The sequence below is a fragment of the Nomascus leucogenys genome, chromosome 22a, assembly GCF_006542625.1.
Source record: "Nomascus leucogenys isolate Asia chromosome 22a, Asia_NLE_v1, whole genome shotgun sequence".
Classification (NCBI taxonomy): domain Eukaryota; kingdom Metazoa; phylum Chordata; class Mammalia; order Primates; family Hylobatidae; genus Nomascus; species Nomascus leucogenys.
In genome coordinates, this window is record NC_044402.1 from 41,928,546 (window position 1) to 41,944,737 (window position 16,192).

The window sequence follows — 16,192 nt, forward strand, 5'->3', positions numbered from 1 at the left end:
CAAAGTGCTAGGATTACAGGCGTGAGCCACCACACCTGGCCGAAAATTGTCCCCATTTCTTAACTATAGTAGTGAAAAACAGAATCGCAGAAGTGGTTATGAGTTAAGACTACTTGGAAATAAGAATGGAATCAGTGACAGAGAGGGAAGAGCATCGGTGAATAGGAGAGAAGACTAAGTGAAGAATAGGGAAATTGGTGTTTAAGGAAGAAAATGAGAGAGGATGAGCTCAGACTCAGGTGAAGGAGAAAGCTTGTTTCAGTTGGAATGCTGGTCTGTTGTGAGGGCTAGTGCTCTAGGAGATGAAATAGCAGCCATTGGGACATGCTCTGGTGCCATAGTGCCAAGAATATCTGCTCCCAGGCAGGGCGCAGTGGCTCACACCTGTAATCCCAGCACTTTGGGAGGCTGAGGCAGGTTATTCACCTGAAGTCAGGAGTTCTAGACCAGCCTGACCAACATGGCAAAACCCCGTCTCTACTAAAAATACAAAAATTAGCCAGGCATGGTGGCATGCCCCTGTAGTCCCAGGTACTCGGGAGGCTGAGGCAGGAGAATCACTTGAACCTAGGAGGCAGAGGTTGCAGTGAGCTAAAATTGTGCTACTACACTCCAGCCTGGGCAACAGAGCAAGACTCTGTCTCAAAAAAAAAAAAAGAATATCTGGAAAATACAGAAGATTGATTTGACTTTGTCATGTCATTTCTCTTAGTTCCTGCGACCTGAAGTACACAGAAGGAGTACAGTCCCTCAACTGGACTAAAATCATGAAGACCATTGTTGATGACCCTGAGGGCTTCTTTGAACAAGGTGGCTGGTCTTTCCTGGAGCCTGAGGGTGAGGTGCGTGAGTGTGGGGTTTTTTTTTTCTGGTACACAGTGTTGCCCTCTATCATTTGGTCAGTTAGAATGGCATATGAGTAGTACATAAGGGACTAGGCCATCTGGGAGAAGCTGTAAACACCACTTGATATTATTGTTTCTTCAAATTAGTTTTACAGGTAAACGATAAATTGATTGGGCAGTGGTAACTAACTCCTGACAAGATTTCTTGGAAACTACAAAAAATTTTCCTCAATGAATTTCTTAGCATTTAGGGAAAAAATCCTTCAGGGCATTTTGCAAAAATTATTTTTTTAAAAATGGTCCAATTAACGTTTGTGTGATACGTAAATACAGAAAGTCTTTCTGTTAATTCCCCTGGGTGAGGAAGGCTAACATGAATTTTTCAGAAATGTAATAATACATAATAATAGTAAAATAATAATTGCACCTCACCACTAATTTTAAACAAGTCATTTTATCTCTTGATCCCTCAGATTTTTTTGCTGTTTTCTTCATGTAAATACTGGTATACTATGTGGCTGAATTAATTCATTAAGTTAATAAGGTAAATGTCAAAAAAAAGCAGTATTATGCTCTAACTCACCAGGGGAGTGATGCTGAAGAAGGGGATTCAGAGTCTGAAATTGAAGATGAGACTTTTAATCCTTCAGAAGATGACTATGAAGAGGAAGAGGAGGACAGTGATGAAGATTATTCATCAGAAGCAGAAGAGTCAGGTTAGTCTTACACAGCAAAGTTCGTCCTGGCTTCCTAATCTAATGTCTTTTCTGAAAACTACTTTTTTTAGACCAAGAACTCTGTCGTTCCATTCTGTTCCTGCATGATGACTAATGCTTAATTAATTTTCTTCCAGACTATTCTAAGGAGTCGTTGGGTAGTGAAGAAGAGAGTGGAAAGGATTGGGATGAACTGGAGGAAGAAGCCCGAAAAGGTTTTTAAAAATGTGTTGTTTTTATTTATTCATTTGTCTACGCACAAATTTCTAACACATTTCAATATTTTGAGGTGTTAGTATTGATGGCGTAATGAAAGTAACAAAAGAACACTATAAAAGTGATTTGGAGCCACAGATACAACTTCATTGACTGAAGGAGAAAATGAGGTGTGGAATGTGTCCATGCTCTCCAGTGGGCAGTGCTCTGCCAAACTGGATGCTGTTTTCATCTGCGCAAACCCCCATCTTTCCTATAGCCATGACAGCCACATATTCATGTAATACTCAAGAATTAGCCTACTCAGTTTCCAAACCTAAATCCTATAATACTTTAATTTTCTAGGCTTCTTCCAGGTTAGGCATGTCTTTATAATGCTAATCTAGTTACTCTGAAGCCAAACCCCAAACGTTTAACGCTTAAAAGGAAATAAATATTAACTGCTATGTTCCAAGCATTGGGAATAGGTACTTTTCATAGGTTACCTTATTTAACCCTTAAATAATTCTCCCTTTTGTAAATAAACCAAGGTTCAGAAAGTACTTGCCCAATATTAAAACTTGGGTCTGATTCCAAAGTGTATTCTCTGTACTATCTCATGCCATCCAGTAATATTAGGTACCTAAAGCTTACCTATCGCTAACTAATAATGCCTCTTCTATTTAGCGGACCGAGAAAGTCGTTACGAGGAAGAAGAAGAACAAAGTCGAAGTATGAGCCGGAAGAGGAAGGCATCTGTGCACAGTTCAGGCCGTGGCTCTAACCGTGGTTCCAGACACAGCTCTGCACCCCCCAAGAAAAAGAGGAAGTAACTTGTGAACTTTGGCCCTGATCTCCATTCTTCCTCCAGCCAACCCCTGAAAATTTTACATGACATAGAAACTGTATTTTTCCTTTTGTTTTCATTTGAAGTTTTGCCATTTGTGTTTATGGGTTTAGGGGGCCATTTGTGTGGACCAAATCTACTCGGGGAATTCCAGGCCCACCAGGACACGTGCCAATGGCCCCATTCAGATGGCAAGGGAGGAGGTGTTCTTGAAGACAGGAGGAGGCTCCCGCTGTTAATAAATATTGTTTCATTCTTCTCTCTTCCTGTCACCTTCTGCCAGGACATCGATGGCTTCTGACATCTTATTATTTGGTGTCTCAAAGCTGTATTTCCAAGACAGTGGTACAAGGTGACCCTTAATTACCCGCATCATGGTTCTTGACCAGCACATTCAATCCTCCAACCTACCCTCCTGCCATGACCTTCCTCACATCTCTAAGTTTTATCTTTGCAATACTCAAGGTTCTTGGAAATTTGCTGATGGTTGTGATAAACCATACAACTTGAGCTAGTGAGGCAGATTGGGCTGGTGCCTTCGTCTGAGTTTTCCTGCTTTCCTGCCTCATGCAGATTCTGAGGTATATCTGCTGCCTTGGAAGACATAAGAAGCAGTGATACTCCCTGGTTCGATTATTTTCTCCATACAATGCACACATGGTACAATGATAGAAGGCAAAATTGCCACTGTCTTCTTTTTTTTCTCATATATCTAAGGAAGATATATCAGGTTGTGCCTCATGTACCGCTTCTAGTGAAATCTAGAGGAAGGCTCAAAGGAGTCAACATTTAGATCTGGAAGGGACAAGTCATGCCTTGGGCCTAGAATACCCTGACAAGAAAAGAGAAGAGGAAGGGAGGCCATATCTACAACACAGCCTCTCAGCACTGCTGCTCCTTATTTTAACTTTGTCTTGCATTGTCCTGTATTTATCACAGTTTCTGTTGAACAGCTTTTCAAGTATTTGGGGAGTTTATCTTGCCATCCTCCCCTTCTGGTTCTCTGCACCCACCTGTCCCACTGCAGTTCCTTCCGTGCTCTGTGACTTTAAGAGAAGGGGGGAGGGGTCCCGGATTTTATGTATGTTTGTTTTTTCTCCTTAGCAGTAGGACTTGATATTTTCAATTTTGGAAGAACTAAAAGATGAATAAACTGGGGTTTTTTTGTTGTTGTTTGTTTTTGTAAATTCACCTGTGACCGTTCATTTTCAGTTCCTGAAAGCAAGCCTACTTCCTGCCTGGTAAAGTGCTAAGGCATTGGAGAAAAATGCCTTTATCTAGCTAGTGTTACAAATGAAACTTTCATCATTCTAAACTTTCTTCATTAGATTGAGAGACACTAGATATCACAGTAAACCAAATTCATGTTATAGTAAGCTAACTTTATAAGAGACTTTTTACTGTGGTTCCCTTAGAGACTTTTAGATTGGAATAGCACTTGTTCCTTCATGAAAACAAATCTTCAGTCATCTCCTTGTAAATAGCATGGAGGACAGCAGCTGCTTGAAGGGAAACCTTCAGCCTTCCTATTGGGGTAGCCAGATCTTCAGGGCTAACAACTGTTGGGAAAGGGAAAAAAAAATAGCATCACTCAGTTAAACACTTTGATTCTCGGTATTTGTCGGGTTAGGTACTGGGGACGCTAAATGAATGAAATTACTAGCCCATTTCATAAGAGGACTCAGTCTTGTGAAGGAGAAAGGAAAATGGTATAGTGTATAGGTTCTATATAATAAATGAAAGCACAAGTTGCTTTGGGGACACATAAAGAGGCATCTGCACCAGAATGGACAGATTGGAAAGGATTTCTGGAGAAATCACCAGAAAAGTCTTAAGTGGATTTTCCCTATGCACATACAAATGGCATGGAGGTCAGGAAGAACATAGCATGTTTAGGAATGGGGTTTGGAGTGAGTTGGAAAATAGCCCACAAAGATATGTCACTTGCCTTATGCCAGGCACCACCCTAAGCCCCTTTCTTAATCCCTTATTTAAGTGCTTCCTTAATCTTCACAACTCTATGAGATAGAGACTGCTGTTATTCCCATTTTATACATGAAGAAAAAGTTTAAATAATTTGCTCAGGATCACAGTTGGAAAGATACTAGAGGAATATAATGAAGAATCTTATCTAACATTTGAACTTTGTAACCCTTAGGGTCTGAGGAGGAGTATTCCTCAAAAAATGTTTATAATGATCAGTAAGAATAATTTTATATCATGATTCATTAAACATTACATAAAACAAGTTTCACAAAACAATATGTGCTATGTACTCTTAATTCCTGTTTTGTTCCCTTTTTTTCTTTTTTTTGGAGACAGTCTCGTTCTGTCACCCAGGCTGGAGTGTGGTGACTTGATCTCAGTTCACTGCAACCTCCGCCTCCTGGGTTCAAGCGATTCTGCTGCCTCGGCCTTCCGAGTAGCTGGGATTATAGGCGTCCGCTGCCATGCCTGGCTGATTTTTTTGTATTTTTAGTAGAGATGGGGTTTCACCATATTGGCCAGGCTGGTCTCAAACTCCTGACCTCAGGTGATCCGCCCATCTCGGCCTCCCAAAGTGCTGGGATTACAGGCATGAGCCACCGCGCCTGGCCTTTAATTCCTGTTTTCTTTCCCACAGTTTTGGTTTGCATTTCTCAAATTTCTTTGTGATTTACTAATTCAATTTCACATCCACTAATGGGGTGTGTGTCTGGAAGTTTGAAAAACACTGGTCTAGTGGATAATCTTAAGTGTCTAAAGGTCCTAGCAGATAAGATAGGTGACATCCCAGCTATGTAAGGTAATGGGAACAGTGAAGACTGGACAGCACAGTCCCAACTAAAGGTACTCAAATACAAATGTTCTTAAAACATGCTGATCTATAGCAAACTGTAAAAGGATTTAAGAAGAAGGCAGTGATCAAATTTATTACATAGAAACATTTACTATAGTAGATGGAAACAGGGTGGAAGAAACCAGTGGCAGGAAGACCGGTTTAGAAATTACATGGCCTGGCGTGGTGGCTCACGCCTGTAATCCCAGCACTTTGGGAGGCTGAGGGGGGCCAATCACCTGAGGTTGAGAGTTCGAGACCAGCCTGACCAATATGAAGAAACCCCATCTCTACTAAAAATACAAAATTAGCTGGGCGTGGTGGCGCATGCCTGTTATCCCAGCTACTAGGAGGCTGAGGCAGGAAAATCGCTCGAACCTGGGAGGCAGAGGTTGTGGTGAGCTGAGATCCGTCCATTGCACTCCAGCCTGGGCAACAACAAAAAAAAGAAATAGTAATTTCATCTCAAAAAAAAAAAGAAATTATAGTAAGGGGGCCAGGTGCAGTGGTTTATGCCTGTAATGCCAACACTTTGGGAAGCAAAGGAGGGTGGATTGCTTGAGTCCAAGGGTTTGAGACCAGCCTAGGCAACATGGTGAAACCCCGTCTCTACTAAAAATACAAAAATTAGCTGGCGTGGTGGCAGGTACCTGTAGTCCCAGCTACTCAGGAGGTGAGGCAGGAGAATTGCTTTAACTTGGGAGGTGGAGGTTGCAGTGAGCCAAGATTACACCACTGCACTCCAGCCTGGGCAACAGAGCAAGACTCTGTCTCAAAAAAAAAAAAAAGAAAAAGAAAAAATTATAATAAGGAGAGCATAGTCAATTCACAAGTAGAATGGATAAGACTTAATGACCAGTGAATGTGAGGAAAGAGGAGACAGTTGATGTCTTTTTAAGAGACAAGATGGGCCAGGTACAGTGGCTCACGCCTGCAATCCCAGCACTTTGGGAGGCCAAGGCAAGCAGATCATTTGAGGTCAGGAGTTCAAGACCAGTCTGGCCAACATGGTGAAACACGGTCTCTACTAAAAATACAAAAATTAGCCAGGCATGGTGGCACCCCCCTGTAATCCCATCTACACAGGAAGCTGAGGCAGGAGAACAGCTTGAACCTGGGAGGCAGAGGTTGCAGTGAGCTGAGATCACGGCACTGCACTCCAGCCTGGGCAACAGAGTGAGGCTCCATCTCAAAAAAAAAAGACTGGATGCATTATAACATAAAGAATGGGTATCAGCTGCCTATACAAACAAGCTCAAGACAAGTCCAAAATTCTGATGTATAAATCTGAAATGAAAATAACTTGTCTTTTTAAAAATCCCTTTTTCAAACATTGTAGATTCAAAATCAATTCTAGTTGTAATCAGGTATATGGGGGTTAAAATACACAACTGACTAATGCTGGATCCAGAAATAAATACAGTTGTAGGGATAAGATTTCAATCCACTTTGTGTCTCATCAACTTCATAGTGATAATTATGTATTAAAGATAAAATATATTCACTATTAGGATGATTTCCTTAGAAATAATTAGAACTGAAAAAAAATGACTCACTGTCTAGCCCTTGCTCTAGAATATCTCTTCCTGACTCCAGGATCTGCCACAGTTGAAGATATGCATATCCTACTTCTTCACATTCTTTCTTTTCTTCATCCAGAGGATCACTTACCACTGTAAACTTTAAACTAAAAAGAAATTGCATTCAATTCAGCACTGTTGATATTCTTAATGCTTCAAAAATAAAATAAGGATAAAGGTAATCACAAACAATACAACGTCTTCTCTGCATCACTTTTCCCTTGCCTCCATTTTACAAAATGACAATAAGCAAAAAAGTCAGGAATTGGTATAATTTAAGCAGTTAACAGTCCTTTTAGAAGAGGGAACATCATGGGATGTGCCCATGAGTTCAAGACCAGCCTGGGTAACATAGGAACACCCCGTCTCTACAAAAAAAATAAAAATAAAAATTAGCCGGGCATGGTGGCACACACCTATAGTCCCAGTTACTTGGAAGGCTGAGGTGAGATCACTTGAGCCCAGGAGGTTGAGGATGCAGTGAGCTGTGATCATGCCACTGCACTTCAACCTGGGTGACAGAGCATGACCCCGTCTCTAAAAGAAAAAAGAAAAAGAAACCCCGTACTGATTAAGCAGTCACTCCCCATTCTCCTTCCCTAGCTCCTGGGAACCACTAATCTACTTTCTATCTCTCTAGATTTGCCTATTCTTGATTTTTCATATTTTTATTAATTTTTAAAAGCAAATATTGGTAGCTAATACAGAGTGCCAGGAATAGGACTAAAAATTCAGGCTCCTAAAAGCACAGCTAAATATGATTAAACTGAAACAAAGGAATTACTTTAAAGAGATCCATTCTCAGCCCATTAGGCAATATTCATTTGTAACTATGTTTCTATGTCATTATTTAGAACTTCAACAATGCAAAGTGATAATGCTGACTCCCTCATCCCAATTTTCATAGGAAAGGGATGATAACTAGCATTACGATGTCCAGGTACAATACCAAGTGCTTTACGTAAACTATATTATCTCAATTTTATTCTCACAAGAGCCTTCAAATTAAGTAATATCAAAAAGATCAAAGAGCTAGTAAGTCAAAGAGTCTGGAATAAAAACAAGGTTGGTCTGATTACAAAGCCTGTTCTGTCTGCTAGACCACACTGGCAAAAAGAAAGCCAAAGGTAATACCAATCAAACCTAAAATTGAGTAGAAAATGATTATCACTGTAAGGGAATAAAGGAAGAGAGAGTTCTGGAAATGCTGGGAAAAAAAGTGAAAGCTAAATGTAACATTAGCACAGAAAGGAAAGAACCAAATCGCTTTCCATTTCCAAAAGTTCTCTGTAAGCTTACATCTGTTTAAGCCCACAGTGATGCTGAAGTCAGAGTCACTGTTTATTTCATCTGGCTCCTTTTTCAATTCTTTCTATGACTAACCAAAGACAAAGTAAAGGCAGATGAAACAAAAGTATTGGGCCTTTCAAAAAGTAATTAAAACACCAGGTCGGGCACAGTGGCTCATGCCTGTAATCCCAGCACTTTGGGAGGCAGGGCAGAAGGACTGCTTCAGCCCAGGAGCTGAAAGACCAGCCTGGGCAACATGGTGAGATCCTGTCTCTAAAACAAACAAACAAAAAATTTAAAAATAAGATAAAACACCAGCCCCATATTATTTCTTATGCACACACATGCACAGGCGGTATGGACAACAGATTTCAAAAACAAAAACCATATGCCTACTTAAATTTGAATTTCAGCTAAACAACAAATAACTTTATTTTTTTCTTAGAGGCAGAGTCTTGCTCTGTCACCCAGGTTGGAGTGCAGTGGCACAATCTTAGCTCACTGCAACCTCCACCTCCCAGATTCAAGTGATTCTCATGCCTCAGCCTCCTGAGTAGCTAGAATTACCGGCATGTGCCACCATGCCCAGCTGATTTTTTTTGTTTTTTTTAGTAGAGACGGGGTTTCACCATGTTGGCCAGGCTGGTCTCAAACTCCTGGCCTCAAGTGATCTGCCCGCCTCGGCCTCCCAAAGTGCTGGGATTACAGATGTGAGCCACCGCACCCGACCAAATAATTGTTTTTAGGATAAGTATGTCCCACATTTTATCTGGAAACTCTAAAAGGAGGCCTTCTTCAGATTATTGGAATAATAAGGACAACCAGCTTTCCTAAAACTTTAAAGGAGATCTAAAATTTACTTAGTTATGTCAACATCAAAAAATTCCTGTTGGCCAGGTGTGGTCACTCACACCTGTAATCCCAACACTTTGGGAGGCTGAGGCAGAAGGATCACCTGAGGTTGGGATCAGCCTGGCCAACATGGCGAACCCGTCTCTACTAAAAATACAAAAATTAGCTGGGTGTGGTGGCGTGCACCTGTAATCCCAGCTACTTGGGAGGCTGAGGTAGGAGAATCGCTTGAACCCAGGAGGTGGAGATTGCAGTGAGCCAAGATTGTACCACTGCACTCCAGCCTGGACAACAGAGTGAGACTCTGTCTCAAAAAAAAAAAAAAGAACGTCAACACTTTTTGTTCATTCCATGTGGGCATTGTCAATATTCAAGTAAACTGCTGCTACAAAAAAAGGGCCCATCAGGCTGGCATGGGTGAGAAATGAACGAAACCTATAAGATTATGGGCTGGGCACGGTGGCTCACGCCTGTAATCCCAGCACTCTGCGAGGCTGAGGAGGGCAGATCGCTTGAGCTCAGGAGTTCGAGACCAGATATGGGCAACATGGCAAAACCCTACCTCTACGACAAACACAAAAAATTAGCTGGGCATGGTGGCACATGCCTATAACCCTAGCTACTTGGGAGGTGGAGGCACAAGAATCCCTTGAGCCTGGGGAGGCGGAGTTTGAAGTGAGCCAAGATCGTGCCACTGCACTCTAGCCCGGGTGGCAGAGTGAGACCCTGTCTCAAAAATAAATAAATAAATAAATAAATAATAAATAAATAACCTATAAGATTGGGTAATGGATTAGGTAGTCACAAACATAAATTAGGCTCAAGTACATAGGAAATTCATTAAGAGTAAATTAACTCAAAAAAGTTATTAAAATATTCAGCATCAGCACAAAACCAAACTCAAACTTTTGAATTTCTGTCTCAATATCTCCTTTGTTTCAAAGTGGAAAGCAGATGCTTACTGTCCTTGATCAGGATCTTGTCCGTTCAGCATGTCGAACAGAAACTGCCTTCGGCCTTGCTGCTCCTGTGGGTCCAGGTCTATGACTGTATTAAGGGGAAGAGAAAAAAGCAAAGAATCATATACTGTTGCAGTGTGAGCCCCAAGACTTTCCTAAGTGGTATTCATGGTAGTTTTCATGAAAAGATTAGACTCCTTGCCTGGATCTAGAATAACATGGACCAACCGCTTTGAAAATCGTGTGTGTGTGTGTGACAGATTCTTACTGTGTCAGGCTAGAGTGCAGTGGCGTGATCTTGGTTCGCCACAGTCTCCATCTCCCAAGTTCAAGCTATTCTCCTGCCTCAACCTCCCGAGCACCCATGGCACCCTCATGCCCGGCTAATTTTTGTATTTTTAGTAGAGACAGAGTTTCGCCATGTTGGCCAGGCTGGTCTCCAACTTCTGACCTCAAGTAATCTGCCTGCCTTGGCTTCCCAAAGTGCTGGGATTACAGGCATGAGCCACTGCACCCAGGCTCCTTTGAAATTCTGAATGAAAAAGATTTCCATACTTGAATCAAATATGAGGGTAGGAAAAAAAGATTTCATGCATGACTTTCTCAAATTTTCACTTATGATATGCCCTTTCTTTAAAAACTACTGAAAATATGATCCATTAAAGTAAGAAAATAAATCAGAGGATAACCAGGAGATAAGAAATCTGGTATAGGAGAGAACTTGATCATATTCTCCATGAGCAGCAGTAATAATGAAACAGTGGGCTAGAGCATAACAAGAGGATAGAGAGAGGTCTTCAGGAACAAAATGGATGAGTAGATAATTCAACAGGTTTGATTATTTTAAAATTTGGGAAGGCTGTTGAAGGACATGAAAATAATTACAATATGTATAATGAAAATAAGGCAAATGAAAAATTGCTGCAAAAAATACGTGAAAAGAAATATAATCATTGCATACTACTTGGTTCTACAAGAATTAATATTTACATATCCATAATAACAGAACCAATTTAAATGGATTAAAATAAAAATTATGATACAATTATAATGGGAAGGAAAGGGACATGAGTGTAGTACAAAAAAGCTAACTTTTAAGGTCCAAGATAGGAAGTCTAAGGCAGGAGAATCATTTGAGTCCGGGAGTTTGAAACCAGCCTGAGCAACATGTTCAGACTCCATCTCCAAAAAAAAAAAAAAAAAAAAAAACAGGAAGAGGAAGAAGAACAAAAATCAAATCAATACTCAGAAATATGAGGCAGGTAAATAACAGAAGAAATGGCTGAGATAGGATGGGCTTGGTGGCTCACGCCTATAATCCCAGCACTTTGGGAGGCCAAGGCAGGCAGATCACTTGAGCGCAGGAGTTTGAGACCAGCCTGGCCAAAACGGTGAAACCCCGCCTCTACTAAAAATACAAAGAACTAGCCAGGCATGGTGGCGCACACCTGCAATCCCAGCTACTTGGGAGGCTGAGGCACATGAATCCCTTGAATCTGGGAGTCAGAGGTGGCAGTGAGCCAAGATCACACCACTGCGTTCTAGCCTGGGCAACAGAGCGAGACTCCACCTCAAAAAGTAAAAATAAATATAGCTGAAATGTGGAAAGTGGTGGATTGAGGAAGGGTGGGAACAGGGGAAGTGATTTGTGAAGAGGTGGAACAAAGGACTGCTTAGTGTAAAATGTTTAGCCCCATTTGATGTTTTTAAACCATATGCACACAATACTTTGAACAATAAAATAATAAAGTGAAATGGCTGGATTCACCCCACAAAAATCCAGAGTAATTCTGACCCTCAGTCTCAATGTTCATCAGACTTCCTCACCCCAGTAACCACACAGGATGCCTCACCTTTGCTAAAGTGAAAGTGGATTTCTTCTCCTGCCCTAGGCTTCCTTAGGGACACTGGAGTCTCTGTCTCCCACAAGGGTAGGTCGTAGAATTTGTACTCCACGTACACCTGTTTTATGTTCTCATCAGACATTACTTCTGCCTCTGGGTAGAAGGCCAGGGAGACAATTTCAATGCACATCTTCTCTGAATCCTGATAAGGAAAATGTTTATTTAGTTCCTAAAGGTTAGTGAGGCTCCAAGTGCTTATACGCCATCCAATTAACACATTACGGTACTCTCTAGAAATCAACCACAGGCATAATCACTATATTATTCCCTGAGAATCCTTTTATAGGTAAAACTGGCATCAAAAGACAACTTGACTTAATTGCCATAGTTAATCGATAGGAAATTTATAAACAGAACCCAGCTCTTCTCTCTCACAGTCCAGTAGATCATTTCTCCAGGCCAGCCTTTCTTGGTCATCTACACATATAGAAAGAATAAAAAAAATGTCTGATTCGGAGGGGTGGGGAGGGTGGATGATGGGAGGTTGCTTGGTGGGAACAATGTGTGTTGCTCCAGGCTTCACCACAGTGGAATATATCAATGCAGCAAAATTGTGCTTGTACCTGATGATTATATACAAATAAACAAATTTCTAAACAGCTATTTTTCAACTTTTTTTTTTTGAGACAGAGTCTTTTTTTTTTTTTTTTTTTTTTTTTTTTTGAGGTGGAGTCTCACTCTGTCGCCCAGGCTGGAGTGCAGTGGTGCAATCTCAGCTCACTGCAAGCTCCGCCTCCCAGGTTCACGCCATTCTCCTGCCTCAGCCTCTCCGAGTAGCTGGGACTACAGGCACCCACCACCACGCCCGGCTAATTTTTTGTATTTTTAGTAGAGACAGGGTTTCACCGTGGTCTCGATCTCCTGACCTCATGATCCGCCTGCCTCTGCCTCCCAAAGTGCTGGGATTACAAGCGGAAGCCACTGCGCCCGGCCAGAGACAGAGTCTTGCTTTGTTGCCCAGGCTGGAGGGCAGTTGTGTGATCATGGCTCACTGCAGCTTTGACATCCTGAGCTCAAGCAGTCTTCCCACCTTAGCCACTCAAGTAGCTAGGACTACAGGTACACCACCACATGGGGACAATTATTTATATTTTTTTAATAGAGATATGGTCTTGCTATGTTGCCCAAGATGGTCTAGAACTCCTTGACTCAAGTAATCTGTCCACCTCGGCCTCCCAAAGTGGCTGAGATTAGAGGCATGAGCCACTGCAACTGGCCACAACTTTCTTAATGAAAAATAAGCTAGTATTTTCCTGAGGTTAGGACCTAAAAGACCTCCTGACTGATACTGGAGATTCAGTAGCTGCTTCAGCCACTATAGCAAACAGCTGCCCAGGGCTTCCCGTGCCCACCCAAGTGCATGCCACTGAGGAGGCCACCAGACCGCCCTGCCCTCCCACAGGAACTCCAATCTTTTTTTTTTTTTTTTTGAGACAGTGTCTCCCTCCGTCGCCCAGGCTGGAGTGCAGTGGCGCGATCTCGGCTCACTGCAAGCTCCGCCTCCGGGGTTCACGCCATTCTCCTGCCTCAGCCTCCCGAGTAGCTGGGACTACAGGCACCCACCACCACGCCCAGCTAATTTTTGTATTTTTAGTAGAGACGGGGTTTCACCTTGTTAGCCAGGATGGTCTCGATCTCCTGACCTTGTGATCCGCCTGCCTCGGTCTCCCAAAGTGCTGGGATTACAGGCTTGAGCCACCCCGCCCGGCCAGGAACTCCAATATTTTCAATCCCACTTCAGAGTCGCTGTCATCACCCTGTCCTTTCTTTTGATTGTGCCTGTGTCCATGTTGGCATCAGGGATACCAGGAGGAGGTTTCCAGAAGTACACCAAGGCCAACAGAAGTCTCCTCCTTCCACAGTGTGGCAGGCATGTCAGTATCGTGACACCAGTAATGAGTCAATCCAGGATGGTTCCCTACCAGCCATAGCTCTCTCGCCTCCATCTGTGAGTGCCCTCCTGTATGCTTCTTTTCGCTAGCTGGCCAGGCCAATGCCCTTACTTCTCCAAATACCGGCTCTTACCCCGTCTTTTCTTCTCTTAGAAAGCAAGTGGAGCTCCTGTGCCTGCCCCTAAGAAATTCAGCAGGCAAGATCTCTCAGTGATTCTGCATCAGAATCATCTGGGGTGCTTCTTAAAAATGAAGATATTTGGCGGGGCGCAGTGGCTCACACCTGTAATGCCAGCACTTTGGGAGGCCGAGGTGGGCAGATCACCTGAGGTCAGGAGTTCAAAACCAGCCTGGCCAACATGGTGAAACCCCATCTCTACTAAAAATACAAAAATTAGCCAGGCAGGGAGGCTCATGCCTGTAGTCCCAGCTACTTGGGAGGCTGACGTGAGAATCGCTTGAACCTAGGAGGCGGAGGTTGCAGTGCCACTGCACTCCAGCCTGGGCAACAGAGTGAGACTGGGTCTCAAAAAACAAACAAACAAAAAAACAATATTTGACATTTTTCTCTTAATAACCCTCCCGCAACATCCAATTCTCCCACACATCAAGAAAACTATTGACTATACAGTGTTTTCAAAAATCTGGTTTTTTTGACACTTTGATGGGTCATATTAGTGGGTTTCACTAGCTTTTTAAAAAAGAAACAATAGGATAGGATAGACAGGATAAGACAGTATATAGTGGAATAGGCGAATGCATGGCAAATGTTAATAGTAAGCCCGGTTTCTTGAAACTTTGTTCTTTTATAAAAGTATTGGATACTGCAGAAATGTATTTCTCATAGTGATTGCTATAAAAAATGTATAAAATCCTCTGTGTTATATCAGACTGTCTAGAGTGGCTCCTGGGAATCTGTATTTATTTATTTAGCGATGGAGTCTGGCACTGTCACCCAGGCTGGAGTGCAATGGTGCGATCTCGGCTCACTGCAACCTCCGCCTCCCAGGTTCAAGTGATTCTCCTGCCCCAGCCTCCTGAGTAGCTGGGACTACAGGCATGTGCCACCATGCCCGACTAATTTTTGTATTTTCAGTAGAGACGGGGTTTCACCATGTTGCCCAGGCTGGTCTCGAACTCCTGGCCTCAAGTGATCCGCCGACCTCGGCCTCCCAAAGTGTTGGGACTACAGGCGTGAGCCCTTGCGCCCGGCCCCATTAAAGTCTATACCGAGTATCTAGTGCCTGGCACAATGCTTGGCACACAGTATACACTCAGTAAAACTGTATTAAATATTACCTTGAGCAAGCCCTTCTCCCTAGACTTCGCTGTCCTCCTTTGAAAGGGGGTGGGGGGATAATAATATACATGTGAGCAAGAGAAACTTTTATTTTCTTTTGATTTCCCACTCCTCAGGTAAATCAAACTCTTTCCTACCTCAGGGCCTTTACACTTACCAATTCCTTTGCCTGAGATGAGTACAGTCTACCCAGTACATGGGCAGCTCTTCCCTTCTCATTCTTCAGATTTCAGTTCAAACGTCCCCTCCTCAGAGAAATCTTTCCTTAACACCTATCCTAGTTCAACCCCTCCCATTGCTATTATATCGCCCTATTTATTTCCTTCATAGTACTTAGAATCTCAGAGCTATCTGCTGTACTTATTTGCTCACTGATGTACATATTTTCCCTCAGTAGTATGTAAGATTCAAGAGAGAAGAGACCAAGTCTGTCTTATCCACCATTTTGTGCCCACAGAGCCCAGCAGTTATTAAAACAGGCACTTCATAATTACTGGAAGGACAGAATAACTCATAAGACTGCTGTGAAGCCCGAGAGAGTCATGAATATCAAGCACTTGGCACACAGTATGAAATCTCAATCATTACCCATTAGAGTTCTGTCAAACGAAAGGTCATGTATTACTTTAATGCAATATCGATCAGCAGTTAAGACAAAAGAACTATAGAAAGCTAAATATATCGACATGGATAGAACCCCAAAACATTATTGATTGAAAAATACATGTTTCATAACATTACCAAAAAAGAAAAAAAAAGAGTAAAACTAAATAAACATTACATAGCACCTTCCTGTACATCTAAAATTATTTTTCTTTTTTTTCTTTTTGAGACCAACTTTCGTTCTGTCGCCAGGCTGGAGTGCAGGGGCGCCATCTTGGCTCACTGCAACCTCCGTCTCCCTGGTTCAAATGATTCTCCTTTCTCCACCTTTCGAGTAGCCAGGATTACAACCACGCACCACCACGCCCAGCTAATTTTTGTATTTTTAGTA

General features: G+C 42.3%; 2 protein-coding genes across 2 annotated transcripts in view; one reads left to right on the forward strand and one right to left on the reverse strand.

Annotated features, from left to right (window-relative positions):
- SUPT16H (SPT16 homolog, facilitates chromatin remodeling subunit) overlaps positions 1-3,794 on the forward strand; it is a 33,678-nt gene extending 29,884 nt beyond the window's left edge. Inside the window, exons 23-26 of the mRNA XM_003260756.4 lie at positions 713-842; positions 1,432-1,561; positions 1,699-1,776; positions 2,444-3,794. Coding sequence (XP_003260804.1) covers positions 713-842; positions 1,432-1,561; positions 1,699-1,776; positions 2,444-2,589 — 484 coding nt within the window. The 3' untranslated portion in view covers positions 2,590-3,794. The remainder of the gene's footprint in view (positions 1-712; positions 843-1,431; positions 1,562-1,698; positions 1,777-2,443) is intronic.
- Positions 3,504-16,192, reverse strand: part of RPGRIP1 (RPGR interacting protein 1) — a 66,202-nt gene continuing 53,513 nt past the window's right edge. The window contains 4 exon segments of the mRNA XM_003260765.3: positions 3,504-4,162; positions 6,978-7,108; positions 10,106-10,190; positions 11,956-12,148. Coding sequence (XP_003260813.2) covers positions 4,050-4,162; positions 6,978-7,108; positions 10,106-10,190; positions 11,956-12,148 — 522 coding nt within the window. The 3' untranslated portion in view covers positions 3,504-4,049.